General features: G+C 34.7%; 1 protein-coding gene across 3 annotated transcripts in view; it reads right to left on the bottom strand.

Annotated features, from left to right (window-relative positions):
* Lgr1 (Leucine-rich repeat-containing G protein-coupled receptor 1) overlaps positions 1 to 17640 on the bottom strand; it is a 291303-nt gene that overhangs the window by 105234 nt on the left and 168429 nt on the right. For all 3 annotated transcript variants that reach the window (XM_067121367.1, XM_067121366.1, XM_067121368.1), the window contains one exon: positions 5744 to 5818. In XM_067121367.1, coding sequence (XP_066977468.1) covers positions 5744 to 5818 — 75 coding nt within the window. The remainder of the gene's footprint in view (positions 1 to 5743; positions 5819 to 17640) is intronic.

Below are 17640 nucleotides of genomic sequence, written 5' to 3' on the forward strand. Positions count from 1 at the left end.
AAATATGTATTCCCCTTAAAGAGAGTGTCTCAAATAGGTGTTACATCCCGTTTACAGGTTATTATATATAGGGATGAGGTTGCTAGTCTCATGCTCTACCAAACGGATATTCAATGGTCTCAAGTGACTATGGCATGTTGCTTAACTTCACTAATCAAACTGCCTGCGTCACTGTATATACGGTATATGTGTGTAGTGGTCAGCAATCTACCAGCGCATCTACTGACCTACACAGTGAAATGAGTACCAGACAGTTAGGTAATTGTGGTGGGTCACGGCCATGGTGGAAGAGGCACTGGGCTAACAACCTTCATACTAAGAGTTCTGAGAACTGAGGTTAACGCCCTATGGAGTCAATCACTTCGAGGGGAAATACTGGTTATTTCAACATAAATAAAATATGTCTGCTTTTAGTAGTTAAATAATTTGTACATCTGAGGAATTTCACCTTAAAATACCAAGAAATTATGGCAGATAGAGATATTTATAGCAAAACGTAAAGGATTCTCAGAAAACTGGTTTTTCAAGACTCACTATTTTCGCGTCAAGCCGCAAGTGTTGAATAAACAGGCCTCTTGGTTTAACCAACACAAAGTTATAAAAAAAAAAACCACAGAAAGTTGCTTATATTAGGATACTTTTTATTCAACAGCTGCCACGTGAGACAGAGACAGCATCTTGAAAATAAAATCTTCGAAGATTCCATTCACCACCAATACATACATACATACATATATACATACATAGCATGGTTAGAGTAAAAATGAATATTCATTTTTACTCTAACCATGCTAAACAAATTAAGATGTCAACATTTTCCAGTATGCATCTAAGAGCTCTTAGAATTTGTAGTCCTGAATTTTTGGAAGAGGAGTTTAAAATTATTGATAAAATAGAAGATTCAGTATGTTACCCTCCATATTTTTTAGAACTTTGTAAAAATAAAGCAAAAAAAGACATATTATAATCCAACCAGTGTTAACAACGAGCTTAAGAATATTCTCTGTTTACCATTTCATCCTAATTTCATTCCTGCAGTGCCCATTCTAAAAACCATTGATATAACTTAGTATTTAAGTGTAATAATATTTTGAGAAATAAACTATTTAAGAATAGCCCACCCAATTCAAACAATATTGTATACAGTATTCCTTGTAAGGAATGTAATAAGATTTATATTGGTCAAACATCAAAAGGACTAAAAGTAAGAAGCTCCCAACACAAATATGCCATTTCAAGAGGCTTATCAAATATTGGCATTGTGGATCATTGGCTTAAGACAGGCCAGGGGATGAACTGGGATAAGTCATCGGTTATCTACAAGGTCAACGATCATCGGAAAAGAAATCTGCTAGAGACTGTCTTCATTGAAGCTACTTCCACTAAGAATGTTAATCTCCACCCTGGATTATCCCTCGATCCTTTGTCCCTGTCTATTTTGTTTAAAGAACACGCTGCCCAGATTAACAAACTGTAACCCCGCCCCCACCTTCTGTTTTTGTATATAAATCTCTGTCAACTTTTGTATTCAGTGTGAACTTGAAAATGTAGAATAAACTACGAAAGTACTTGTTCAAAGTCGCGGTTCTCACTCACCTTCCGACAAGGACTTAGTAATATATATATATATATATATATATATATATATATATATATATATATATATATATATATATATATATATATATATATATATATATATATATATATATATATAGTGTTTTGTCTGGAACCAGGTCTTAAGGAAATGGCATACACGCACATATATATATATAAACTTTCTCTCTCTCTCTCTCTCTCTCTCTCTTTCTCTCTTCTCTTCTCTCTCTCTCTCTCTCTCTCTGTATATATATATATATATATATATATATATATATATATATATATATATATTATATAATATATATATATATATGTATATGTATACATATATGTGTATACATATACATATATGTACATATATATACATGTATATATTATATATATAGTATATATATATATATATATATATATATATATATATAGAGAGAGAGAGAGAGAGAGAGAGAGAGAGAGAGAGAGAGAGAGAGAGAGAGATAGTATAGTTTTTATATATATGTGTATGCAATTTCCTAATAAGACCTGGCTCCAGACAAAACACAATACTCACTGCAGCCATCCATGCAGATAATACCCACGACATTAGCCTCTTCACATGCCTACACACAAAACTCATTACAGAGCATCGAACCCCTAACAATTACTTCCACCTACACGTTTGCCTCCTGGATATTATATGGAGGGCTTTCCAAACTCATTTATCTTCTATATCATTTATCCAGTGCTTTCTGCCTTCCTCTTCTCCATCCTCTCAACTCTTACAAATTAATCATTTTTAATAAAATTATCCTCCTCCATTGTATTAATATTTCCAATCCACCTTAAAACACTGATCAAATCCTTTCTCCCGTGCAAACCGGTTTAACCACTTCGTGTTTCTTAATTTCCTTCACTTTCAATCCTTCTACCTTTCACCCGTGCAAACCGGTTTAACCACTTCTTCGTATTTCTTAATTTCCTTCACTTTCAATCCTTCTAACTTCACTTTCTACAAACAATTCACCTGGAAAGCTTCAGCCATTCTACTCTGATATGCATTCAAAATCCACACGACACTTCAACAAGGGAGAGTGGGTTCAACAACCCCTTTGCACAATCCAACTGAAGCTTCTGCAGACATTTTCAACGTCCAAACCTTTTGCAAACACCCACTGCCAACTCCAAGACTCCCATTTTTAACCATCCTACCATCATTCATTACTTTTTTTTTACGAAATAATTATATACCGCAATGAATTCCATTCCCCCAAAGAACAGATCAACAGTCATTGCTTCGTCTTGATGTGTTTCGTTCACAAGCACCTCTTACTTTTGCTCACATTTACTTACAACTTGCTCTTTTTGCAAACTCTCTCACCTCTTTGATACTGTTCCTGTTAAAGGTCAGTGGCTGCATATAACGAGCTTTTATTTACATATTTTTCGTATATCCTTGAATTTGCATCTTTATTTGTCGAGGAATTTAGACATAAAAATTATTTCATACAATCACCAAGAATTTATTGAATATATATGCAAGTTTGAATGCGCTTTTCATATCTTCAGTGGCTAAATACTTTTCAACAAAACTTTAATGACACAGTCATCCCTGAGGGTTAGGCCTAACTACACTTGGTCGATATTCTGATTCTGTCATAGTTTACCCCAAATTCAGTGGCAACGGTTCAGTTTCAATATTGACCTGGAGAAATATAACTTTGTAAACTTCGGATTGAACATGAAATTTCTATTTGTGCAATCATTTTCTTGAAGGGAGAATGACGAACTGGGTACTTTGAACGCCCTACAGTGGTTTCTTGACGTTTATGAGAAAAAACTGAGTCTGTTTGGATGGATGTTGATGTGCGTTACCGGTTTTTTTATAAGGTTACAGCGTGCTGTATCAGCCCAAAGTATTAATGTATATATATATATATATATATATATATATATATATATATATATATATATATATATATATATATATATATATATATACACACATAAATATATGTGTATATATATCTACATATATATGTATACATATCTATATATATAGAGTATATATATATATATATATATATATATATATATATATATATATATATATATATATAATGTATGTACTACTAGTCCTGTTCAACAGTACTGTCATAGCAAATAACCAATTAATCTTTTGTTTCAATCAGAAATAAGAGTGCTAATGGTCAATGTGAACATCTTTAATACACATTCACATTCACATGCACACACACACACTATACAGTATGTATATATACATATATATATATATATATATATATATATATATATATATATATATATATATATATATATATATATATATAAAAATAATGTGTGTGTGTGCGCGTGTGTATTATGACAGTAGCGAAGCCTTTCAGAATATGCAGATGAGAGAGAGTTGGCTTCGAAGTGGAAATGGGTTTGACACAAAGGTGTGTTATGTCCCCATGACTGTTTGCTGTCCATATGGACGGGGTGACGCAAGGCGGCAGAGAAAAGACATCAGACGTGGGTGCAAAGCTGTGGGATAAGAAAATGGGTTGAGGATGGAGTGTGGAAACACTGGTGTTTGTAGATAAAACAATTCTGTTTGCAGGTGGTGATGAGAAACTGCAGACACCAATGAAAGTGTCTGCCAGGAGAGGGAGTTGAGAATGAACGTGCGTAGGAGTCAAGTAAGAAGGGCAGAGGAGCCCAAGGATGAAGGAGCAGTGAACATTTCAGTGACTAGTGGAAGAATGGAAGTGGTGGACTCATGTAAGTTATTTGGATGTTAATAAAATGAATGGTGTTAGGATGAGAGAAGAGGCGAGCCACAGAATAGGTGAAGCAAAGGAGATAGCAGGGTAGGTGCAAAAGATTGTGAGCCTAAGGAAGTCAAGGTTGGAATTCGTGAAGGTATTGTTGAGCTGACGCTCTTTTATGGAAAAGCAGTAAGGATGTTGATTGCATATGACGGGAAAATGGTTGAGGCTATCAAGATGAATTTCTTGCTTAGTATGGCGGCTTAAAAACTGAAAGAATGAGAAACAAGGACATACACAGAAGTGCTAAAACAGTTGATGTAGGTGAACGGCAGGATCACTGTTTTGAGATGGTTCAGTCATGTTAAAAGAATGAGAGATGATAGACAGGTGAGTAGAGTGTATAAATCAGCAGTGCTAAGATTAAGGGAGGGAAAACTAGAAAGTGCTGGATATATCGAGGATAGAATACAGAATTTAGGCCAAAGGCCAAGCGCTGGGACCTATAAGGTCATCAGCGCTGAAACAGAAATTGACAGGAAAACGGTTTGAAGGGTGTAACAGGAGGAAAACCTAGTAAATGCACTATGAATTAATTGTTAGGAGAAGGTGGAAAGTAAGATGGAAGAAAGAGAATATGAATGGTGGTACAGTAAATGGAATGAAAGCGGTTGCAGCTAGGGACCGAAGGGACGCTGCAAAGAAACTTAAGTAATGCCTACAGTGCAACGTATGAGGTGCACCGACGGCCCTACCCCTCTACGGGACTGGATATATCGAGTGCAGGAGGTAGTGCAAAGAAAGGACCTTAATATTCACGGACCAAGAAAATGAGTGCATCATACGTGGTAAATGTTCCAGTGACTGTAGAAGGTGGGGTTCGCCGCGTTGTTGATGAGTTTTTGTGTGGGTGTATGAAACAGCTGATGTCGGGAAAGTTCTCCTTTCAAGGGGGCTCTTCCATGATTCAGAAGCGAATGTGGTATAAACTCTGATTTTTTTTTCCTGGAGCTAAATTGCATCACTTGAAACTGGCTAACACACACACACACACACACACACACACACACACACACACACACACATATATATATATATATATATATATATATATATATATATATATATATATATATATATATATATATATATATATATATATATATATCAAAAGAACTACTCAGATCTGAGGTAAGCGAACGTAACAGAACCAAAAGTATTCATAATTACAATGCCATGAGGAAACCTATTTTATAACGCCTTCATACCTATATTAAACAAGGGCCAAGAAGGATCATTAATATTCTCACCAAGTCTTAAAAGATGAGGGACATATATAGACTGTGATAACGTAACACACTGGGCACAAACACGAGCATGCGTGACAGACTACTCACACATCCCGGAGCGTCGCTCGGTATCTGGTGAAGGAGTCATTCCTGAGGGTCTCCAAGCCAGCATTCATCACGGTTCTGCAAGAGAAGCATATTGCTAGTTTATCTGCTGCTAGAGCCAAAAAAAAAATAGGATCTGGTGCAACCGCAGTCAGACCAGGTCATGTGCAACAAAGCTGAAAACTCTTATTTTTGGAACGAGATTCCAGACGTCTGGAAAATGCATATTTACGACTTGATTATACCAACTTGTCGCATAAATCCTTTCCCCTTTTCTGTCTTCGTTTGGTCAGACCGAATCATTGTCGTAATTATGCAGTACAAATGCAACATCTGAGACCTTAAAAAAAAAAAGTGTGGAGGAAAATCAATGTGATGAGATACACGTGAACTTGTAATATCAAGTAGTCAAAGCAAAATTCAATGTGAATTTGAAAGCATCGTGTTCTTTTCTTAAAAAAAAAAAAAAAAATCTGTCCACTATCTTTTGTTGGACTAGATAGCAACTCCTTTCATTTTTTCCGTCTTTTGCGTCCTTTGGTGGCACTGAAGTGACTTGGTTCTCCGTCTTCGAAATTGTCTAAGTTACTCAAGGTCAAAATTCAGAAGAATAATATGCGTAACAAGAGTGGCACTTCGGACTGCCTATGGAGTTATACCACCAAATATGACAACAGAGTAATATCAATGATGAATAATTGTGAAATGATAAATAGCCATAGCACGAAAGATTTAAGGATTCAAATGCTATCTTTACATCGTTGATGAAGTACTAAAATATTCTAATAAAAAATTGCACGTAAAATCGTACACTGTTCGTTAACAGTATAAAGAGTCGAGACCTTATGTTCAGATCCTAGGGACGTTTCCCACCGTCCCGAAGGTCCGATCAGGGTAATTTGGGCTACCCCCAGACTGGACGAAGAAAACTCTAAACAGGGAGTTTATTACCCTGGGCTCTTGTTTTTACACAGAAAAAATCTAAAAACGCAAGCTGCTCATTCATTATCATACAGAGGTTATTATTATTATTATTATTATTATTATTATTATTATTATTATTATTATTATTATTATTATTATTATTATTATTTGTTAATCTCTATGAACAATACAGAGAATTACGAAAGAATTTGTATTATTATTATTTGTTAACCTCTATGGACAATACAAAGAATTACGAAAGAATTTGATGAATTTGTAAAGTTTAGAATTTCAGGCGTAGATATAGGGTAGTTTTGTTTTTATTCACCGTGAAGTGTACGACTCTCCCAGTGTACAGGAAAAATTTATTACTCCCGCGTTTTGTTACTTCCGCCGAGTTTTTTTTTTTTTTTTTTAGCATATAGCAAGTACGCCTATACAAATGCCTTGAATTTTGTGGATAATCTTTACTAACAACCTTTCGTCTAATGAGGTTCGCGAACGAAAAACAGAAAAGGGAGTAGTCGATTGCAAAATCTGAAAAAAAAAAAAAGACTTATTTGCGAATTTAGCTGAAAACGAAATAAATATAAGGTTATGGACGTGTCCACAATGATTCAACTTTGCTCGAAGGAAACTATTTAATACTAGTCACGGAGGGTGTGAAAGAAACTACACACAAACAAAAATATTGGAAAGTTTTGTAACCGTCAAAGAATGGACGAAAGATAAAAGAACAATATGAAGCCCATCAGTCAAGCCCAGCCTTCCTCCCTCCCTTTTCCCTTCCCTCCGCTTTCTCCGGGGCTGGGCCCCCCCCCAAAAAAACGGCATCAAAAAATTGGAGGGCAACACGGTCGGCGAGAAGAGAATTTTGAGAGAGGAGTCCAGAGGTGACCGAAATACAAAAGATGAGGGGGAGGAGGAGGAGGAGGAGGAGGAGGAGAGACTCAGAAAAAGCGTCGTTCTGCCGCGCCAGGAAAGACAGCTGGTGTGGCAGTCGAGTTACTCAAGCAAATCGATCCTCAAGCACGCTGACGTCCAGCGGAATGAAGCCTGGGCTTTGATTTGGGTGTGGTGTTCCGGCCGCTGCAGGAGGGACTGTCAGGAGACAAGGGCAACCCGTCGACTTGGATGAGGGGCTGATTTTGTATTTAAAATCGTGCTGTTTTCGAGCGAGGGTAATTTTTCAGGGTTACAGGATGAAAAGCTTGTTTAGTTTTTCCATGGTTACCATAGAAAGCTTCAAAGCAAAATTGGTTTCGAAACTAACAATCATGGTATAGGTCATCTGTTAAGGGTAAAGTTTCCATCGACAAATTTAAGTGATCTGTTTCACAGTGAATAAGATGCTGCTTGCAAGCACGGCCAATATTTAGTCGAGTCAGATGAAAGTTTGTCAGTCTTGTCAATAATTACGTTTTACATTATTAGAAAAGCCTTAAATTTCCATTCTGTATTTTTCCAGTGCAAGAATACTTAAGGACAACAGTCGTGCTTCAAAAAAACAATATTCACGAGTAGAATCTCGAATTCTGAAACTAATCGATTAAAAATAATTTTTGAAGAGTACACTGCCCCTTTTGTGGATAGCCATTAACACCTCTTACCAGATCGGGTAAAAGCAAGCCATTTTTAGATAATACTTTCCAGCTCTTTAAAGATCGCGGAAAAGTTAGGTTTTGACCGCAGACAAGTTAAGGAGTGTCTCCACATCTACACAGAAAATGGACAGGTGCTTTTGCTAGGGTGACTCTCCAAAAGGTAATTGGGCGGTATCTTTGAATTTAAGGTCGGCTTATTTACATATGGCAATATACGAACAGCAGGGACCAACCTCCGACCACTATATAGCTAATTTTTTCAATCCATAAGCTTTCCTACAACCTCTGTACCACCACCTTCCACATTTTTAAGGAGGTTTTCTTAGTTTGTATGGATATTCAAAAGCAATTTCCTTTTATTTTTGAGAGTTTCAAAATCTGATCGCTGGTAAATATGCATTCAATTCCTTTAATTGTATTAATGTCTAATCCCTTCTTCTCCTTTACCCATTTTATTTCTTCAATCCTCATGAGCATTTTATTCTGCGAAAGTTTATGGTTTGGAATGAAATGAAAACAGTTTTCTTCAATGCCTTGCTCTATGGAATAAGGACAACTGCTTACTTGCTGATCAACTTGTACAACTTCACGCGCAAGTTTTTGGACGACTGAAGGTATTAAATTTTCTTTGTAACTGAATTATGGTATGGAAGCGAGAGACGTGCATACGGAAGTCAGGCATACCTGCTAAATAAGAATAACATATTTAAAATGTGAATTATTAACGACAAGAGCGCATTGGATGTAACATCGAAAACCCTGTCGTTGAGGTGTCCGTGTTATTTCGAGACATACAAGGTTAGCATCTCATGCGAAAGGCTCACCTCTTCAGACATTAATATTGATCTACTGAATATGCCAGGTGCTTGGCCTCGATAATAGGTCAGATTATTTCTGGGGGATTCAATAAGTAGTCTAGCGTGGTGATGAGGCTCCGATAAAAATCGACTATTTCATAGGATGTCGAATAATCTCATTATGTGCGAGATTTATTTTCTAAATTAAAGAAAATGGGAAGAATTTATTCCGAGTCTAGCTCGCCAGCACATACGGATGCCTGGTTCAAATGGCTTACCGTGCATAGCTTTGATTCTGAATTAATACGGAGTCCTTGTTTCTTTTCTGGACGAATGGGATGTCAATCAAGTCGCTGCGCATGATGTTTTCGTTCCATCTGGGAGCGTCTACACAGCTGAATGCGAAACATGCAAAGGAGCCATTAATAAAGCATCGAACCACATTGCCTTCAAATTTTTCTTTGAACTTGATTCCACAGATACTGGAACGCTTCCCCATCATTTTGTAACTGGGAATTACCGACTACACGAAAACCAATGCATTTAGCTCGTATTTAAGAAAATTAATACAATAATCTGTAAGCTGCAGGAATTTATCCCCGGGTTTTTGTTATTTCCTTGATATCTCCCATTATCAAACACAAGGGGTTTCACGGCTTCAAGATTTTGTTTACATAACCACTTACTTCCCTTCTCAGTTATATTTTTTCAGTCTACTTAGTAGAAAGTCAGTGAGAGATGCTTCCTTGCTTACCTTCTTCCCCTACAGCATTTTCAATCTACTCATCAAAAATTATATATGGTAGACTGCGAGTTGTTCCTTGCTTGTAATTATGTTCCCCCAGTCGCTTCGAGTATTTCAAGATGCTGCCCGAAGGATAAGCTACTGCTAAAAGAACTTATGTGTGTATAAGAATGTAAATATGATATATATATATATATATATATATATATATATATATATATATATATATATATATATATATATATTTATATGCATATACATTCACATACACATCCACGTGTATATGTATGTATGTATGTATACATATATATATATATATATATATAATATACTATATATACCGTATATATATACAGTACATATATATGCATAAAAATTTATATATACATATACATATATATATATATATATATTTTTTTTTTATGTATGTATGTATGTAATTATAATAGCCACCATGCCCTCTTAACTTCTCGAATTCTTCATACTTTTTTGATACGGTTGTCACTACAAACCCTTAGATCCAAATGCAAGAACTATAAGGTAATTCTGATGTAGGCAACTTGGCCTCGTTCTGATTCCTCGAGATGCGAGTTCGATTCCCGCTCCTGGACATCAAAATTACTTCATATTTCTTGCATTTGGATCTAAGGATTTTGTGCTGACAAGCGTATCCAAAATGTGCGAAGAATTGAGAAGTTAAGAGGGTAGTTATTATATATATATATATATATATATATATATATATATATATATATATATATATATATATATATATATATATATATATATATATATATATATAATTTAATATACATATATATTACATATATATATATAATATACATATGTATATATATATATATATATATATATATATATATATATATATATATATATATATATATATATATATATATATATATAAACACTTTTAGTTTCTGAATCGTAACAGACTAACTTTTTTAAACTTTTGTCCTAGTACTCAGTGATGAAAGCTGCGTAGTTGGCACAGTACGGCCTGAGCTTTCGGCTGTTAAATGAATTCACAGAAATTGCTGGATTTTTGTTTTTGTGCCAAAATTAAACAATTATCCAAGGAAATTATGTAGGAATATATGAAAACATAAGAAATTCACGCTTAAACAGCTTCAATCTTCAATAAAACTATCTTCTCGATATATATATATGGATATATATATATGTATATATATATATATATATATATATATATATATATATATATATATATATATATATATATATATACATAAAATCTTTTCGTTTAACGTGCTTTTTCCCATTTTTCATATGGGGGTAAGTTAATGATGCCTTCCTTTTGAAGGACTTTGATTTGGCGTTGGGGTAGACTGTAGCTTGATCATATATATATATATATATATATATCTATATATATATATATATATATATATATATATATATATGTCTTCTTCTGTCTTCATCTTTGCCCATTTCTATATTGGATCTCTGTTTCCTATCAGCCTTCTTCACCTTCCTCTTTCCGATGCCTCGTGACTTCTTAGTCTTCTTAGACCTTACTCCCGCTTGGCATTCGCTATTTTACTCTTCCATCTGACCTTTGGCCTTCCTCTTGTTCTCCTTCCCTCCACTTCCTTGCTCATAACCCTTTTACACACGTGATCTTCTCCTTTTCATGTATTATACTAAATATGTGTCTAAAGATATATGCAAATTTCCAGTGCACAACATTTCAAGAAGGTGGTTTTTATTGAAGATTAAATCTGTTTAAGCGTTAATTTCTTATATTTTCATATATTCCTATATACCTTCCTTCGATAATTGTTAAATTTTGACAGAAAAACTAAACCTTAACAGTTGCGGCGAACTGAATTCATTTAGCAACTGAAAGCTCAGATAGTATTATGACATCTGTATGACATTTATAAGTGATACTAAGGAAAAATTAAAATAAAAAAATTAACTTATTACGATTTGCAAACGGAAAGTAGGTCATCTAAAATTTTCCTACAGTAACTATATAAACATAGTTGAAAAAGTGCATCTGCAAGAAAGAAAAATTCGTCAAAAATACCACTTAACATGACGATCAACGAATGCCGCAGCAAGCATTCAAGCATACAGAATGACCTTCACGGAGGGGGGAAAAATGCTAAAAAGAGAATAATTGCCGAAGGGGTCACTCCTTGACGAACCTAAGGAAGGGTGGCACTCGCGATCTCCAGCCACCCTAACTCGATGTCAGTCTTAATCATGAGAAGCAGCACGGTTCCTCGAAGGGAAAGGGAGCAGATAGATGGCCAGCCACCTACAGATTTACCGCATGGGCGGAAAGGAATCTACTATTCAACACTTCTCTGAAAATCAACACCACTAGCAGCGATCTACAGTCCGACACTTCTCAGACAATCAACATCACGACTAACGAGCCATATTCCTACACTTTATTCGAGACCATCCGTATTATGACATTTCATTGAAAACCAGCACCAACACCAGTGTGCTATAATCTTACATTTTCACTGAAAACCAACACCACCACCAGTCCCATATTTCAAATTCCATTAGAAAACCTGCACCACTGCCAGTATACTCACATTCCTGCACTTTATTAAAAATCAACACCACCAGCAGTGTGCTACTTTTATACACTTCTCGAAATATACACCACCTCCAGCGTTCCCTTTTTTCGGCAATCCACTAAAAAATCAACGCCACCCTCAGTGTGCCATGTTTGAACACCTCAATAAAATTAACATCATCACCAGTACACCATTTTTCTATGCTTCACTGAAAATCAACACCACCACCGCCAGTGTGCCATACTCCTACACTTCACGAAACGTCAACACCACTACCACTGTACCGTTTCCGTACACTTCTTGAAAATCTAAACCACCACTAGCGTACTGTATTCCAACATTTCATTTCAAAATCAATACCACCATCAACATAAAAATTCCTCATTTCTAAATATCAACACTTCTAACATGCCATATTTCAACACTCTCTTAAAAATCATCACCAGTGTGCTATATTCTTACGCTTTTGAAAAGCAACAACAACTCCAGCAAGTCATATTTCAACATTTCACTGAAACTCAAAACCATTACCAACGTGTAATATATTTACAGGCCATGAAAACCGGTACCACCGCCATTGCGCTACATTCCTACAATTCTGAAACTCGACATCAGCTCTTTCGTGCCGTATTCCAAAACTTCAGAGTACCATATTCCTACACATCTACAAATCAACGCTACCTCCAGTGTATCATATTTCCAAACAAAGACCAGCATCACCGCCAACGCCCCATATTCCAACACCACATAAAAAAACTGTCGACACCAGTGCACCACATTACAACAATTCATTCACAATCAACATCACCACAAGTGTTCCATATTCCAACACTTCAGTGAAAATTAACAACATCAGCGAGTCATTTTTAACACTCCACTAAAAACCAACTTTTATCACTCCAATTACCCATGAAGGTTATAATGCAATTGAAACAGTGTTGTGAGAGTATTCAGTACAGAAATTAAGCCTCCTGAGCAGTTGGACGCATGAGGTTCTCTTGTCATCATTAATGAAGTTAGGACATTCATTAGGAAAAACTGAAAAAATGTAACTTCATTAAACTTACACAGCTTCAATTTTCAAGAAGTATATACATGAATACATATAGATAAATATACATATACATATAATATATATATATGTACGTGATGTGTATATATATATGTATATATATATCTATATATGTATATATGTATGTATATATATATATATGTATATAATCTCGGTAATTGGGCGGCTACTTGGAAATCTTAGCTTAATGATAAATAATATTGCCAAGACCAGGAAGAACATTCTTTATTGTACGAGCTTTGAGGTATAAAACCTCATCATCAGGCTGAAAAACCGATAAGGATGAGAATCAATAAAATTACAATAAAATGAATTGTCATAATAAATCTTCAGCAAAAATACTAACGAAATATATAAAATGAACAAGTAAATACAAACTAAAAGGGTGAGACGTAAAGTAACGAAAAATTAAAAACACAAACATAAAAATATGAAAATAAAACTAAGGTGAAATGTAAACAAACTACCACTCACAAAGTAAAATATTTAAAGACCTAATTGAGTACCTACTATGAAATTACACGATAGCTAGTTGAATACCAGACGAGTTGTTGTTCAATTCCGGCTTCATCTTTTTAATAGTCAGCGACTCTGAAATTAAAAGGTCCAGTCTATTTGAACAAAAAGACAGTACCCGAAAATCCAGGTCAGTGAAAGGATGGTCCTGTGCTAAACTGTGTTCTCTAATGGCAGAAAAGGGTGGTTTGGAAAGGGGAAACCTAGTTCTAATAAAAAGACCTCTGTGTTCCAAAATTCAGTGTCTGAGCCAGCGGGAACTGGATCCCACGTATCGCAGACCACACTGCGAACAAGTGAACAGGTAAACGACACAGGAATTGAGGTCCACAGACAGAGTAGGCTTCTCTCTCAAAAGTGATCTTATTGTAAAAGGATTACAGAAAACAAACCGGAAACTGATTTGAGGGAAACAATGCTTAAGTATTTCTTGTAACTTTTTTCGGACCATATAGCTACTATGACCAAGGTAAGGCAATTTAATGTACTTTGCATCTTTACTTGCAGTACGGTACACCGGTCTGGGACAAAACTTTTCATTTAAAAAATTTTTCAGAACTTTGTAAAATACAAAAATTGGATATGAGTTTTCAGAAAAATAATTCTGGAGGAAAACCATATCTTGATGAAATAAATTAAAATCACAACAAACATTGTAGGCTCTATTAATCAAAGTGCGTATTGAGTTCATCTTATACAACTTTGGCGAAAAACTGAGGTAATTCAATCCCAAGCCAGTAAAAGTACTTTTCCTATAAGCAGAGGTCTCAAATTTACCACTATTTCTGTATACCTGTACATCTAAAAATGACAACTTATTATCCTGTTCCGTCTCACAAGTAAAAGAAATGTTAGGGTGACGAGAATTAAAATATTCAAAAAACAAATCAACATGTGATAATTCCTTAAACACAAGGAAAGTATCATCTACATACCTACGGTAATACAAAGGTTTGAAAGCACTAGGCATTCAGACATCCAAATCCTTTCACAATAACCCATGAAGCAATCCGCATATACAGGTCCAAGGGAATTTCCCATTTACTCCATCTATTTGATTATATAATTTACCATCAAAAGTAAAAATGCCATCAGCAGTTGCTAAATGTAATAATTTTTGCAAGTCTATTTATTAAGTCCAAACACTGATAAATGGTTTTCACATATATTATTAAGAATAATGTCGGTTGTTTCTTTTAGTGGGATATTGGTGAAAAGAGAGGTTACATCGAAACTATCCATTACAACATCTTGGTTGAAATTGAAAGAGCATAATTCTTTAACAAATTTGGAAGAATTGGAGATGTTAAATTCACTTAAAGTTAGAGGGTTTAAAACTGGAACTAAAAACTTTGTATTACCGTAGGTATGTAGATGATACTTTCCTTGTGTTTAAGGAATTATCACATGTTGATTTGGTTTTTGAATATTTTAATTCTCGTCACTCTAACATTTCTTTTACTTGTGAGACGGAACAGGATAATAAGTTGTCATTTTTAGATGTACAGGTATACAGAAATAGTGGCAAATCTGAACCTCTGTTTATAGGAAAAGTACTTTTACTGGCTTGGGATTGAATTACCTCAGTTTTTCGCCAAAGTTGTATAAGATGAACTCAATACGCACTTTGATTAATAGAGTCTACAATGTTTGTTGTGATTTTAATTTATTTCATCAAGATATGGTTTTCCTCCAGAATTATTTTTCTGAAAACTCATATCCAATTTTTGTATTTTACAAAGTTCTGAAAAATTTTTTGAATGAAAAGTTTTGTCCCAGACCGGTGTACAGTACTGCTAGTAAAGATGGAAAGTACATTAAATTGCCTTACCTTGGTCATAGTAGCTATATGGTCCGAAAAAGTTACAAGAAATACTTAAGCATTGTTTCCCTCAAATCAGTTTCCGGTTTGTTTTCTGTAATCCTTTACAATAAGATCACTTTTGAGAGAGAAGCCTACTCTGCCTGTGGACCTCAATTCCTGTGTCGTTTACTTGTTCACTTGTTCGCAGTGTGGTCTGCGATACGTGGGATCCAGTTCCCGCTGGCTCAGACACAGAATTTTGGAACACAGAGGTCTTTCTATTAGAGCTAGGTTTCCCTTTCCAAACCACCCTTTTCTGCCATTAGAGAACACAGTTTAGCACAGGACCATCCTTTCACTGACCTGGATTTTCGGGTACTGTCTTTTGTTCAAATAGACTGACCTTTAATTTCAGAGTCGCTGACTATTAAAAAGATGAAGCTGGAATTGAACAACAACTCGTCTGGTATTCAACTAGCTATCGTGTAATTTCATAGTAGGTACTCAATTAGGTCTTTAAATATTTTACTTTGTGAGTAGTAGTTTGTTTACATTTCACCTTAGTTGTATTTTCATATTTTTGTTTGTGTTTTTAATTTTTCGTTATTTTACGTCTCACCCTTTTAGTTTGTATTTACTTGTACATTTTATATATTTCGTTAGTATTTTTGCTGAAGATTTATTATGACAATTCATTTTATTGTAATTTTATTGATTCTCATCCTTGTCGGTTTTTTCAGCCTGATGATGAGGTCTTATACCTCGAAAGCTCGTACAATAAAGAATGTTCTTCCTGGTCTTGGCAATATTATTTATCATTAAGCTATATGTATATATATGTGTATATATACAAATGTGTATATATATACATATATATATAAATGTATATTTATATACATTATATGTATAAATACATATTTATATAAAACTTTTACCAAAGAAATAACGACGTGGTATAAAACGAATCTAGAGTGCATGGCCACGAGGAAACTTTAACTAGACCTTTTGCCTTTACTCAAATGCATTTCCATGCAAACGACATACAAAGGAAAAAAAAGATAACACGAAGACTCAGTTTTACAAATAAAAGGTCTATACCCTCTCGACGTCATTCCTCACAAGATGTTCTGACATGATCTGAAGGAGCGAATGAAGTATCTCAGTAATCCTCGTTACTATACTTTCCCTGTCCTTGATCTGTCGAGTTACCCGAGCTAATCCTAGACAAGGTGTTCCTTGCCTGAAGACCTACTCAAAGTTGATGACCTTTGTGGCGCATTTTGTTGTTGCTACTTGTAAAATCAATTCTTCTCGGTATTCTTCTCTTTTCTTGCACGTAGTTTACATTAAAATGCTTCAGAGTACCGGCTGTAGATCTTGCACTCTGACACTCTGGTTTTATTCATACATAAATACATACATACAGATATATATATATATATATTATATATATATATATATATATATATATATATATATATATATATATATATATATATATATATATATATATATATATAATGGTAAAACAGCTTCAATATATATATATATATATATATATATATATAATATATATATATATATAATGTGTGTATATATATATGTGTGTGTGTGTGTATAAACTTTTATTTTACAAAAATACCGACCCATACCTCAGATTTTTGTCATTTGTAACATTCGTAAACCGGTGAATTCGGAATTACATTTGTTATCGGGCTTTGATAATGTCAGCATTTACGAACAATAAACAAAAGGCTTAAATTTCATACAAACGGCCGCATATTTATGGCAATTCGCTCAGAAAACTATTGTCTCTTGGTTCGGCAAACACTACACACCATAAAGGGAGGATGTTCCAA

This window comes from Macrobrachium rosenbergii, chromosome 19 (genome assembly GCF_040412425.1).
Source record: "Macrobrachium rosenbergii isolate ZJJX-2024 chromosome 19, ASM4041242v1, whole genome shotgun sequence".
Lineage (NCBI taxonomy): Eukaryota > Metazoa > Arthropoda > Malacostraca > Decapoda > Palaemonidae > Macrobrachium > Macrobrachium rosenbergii.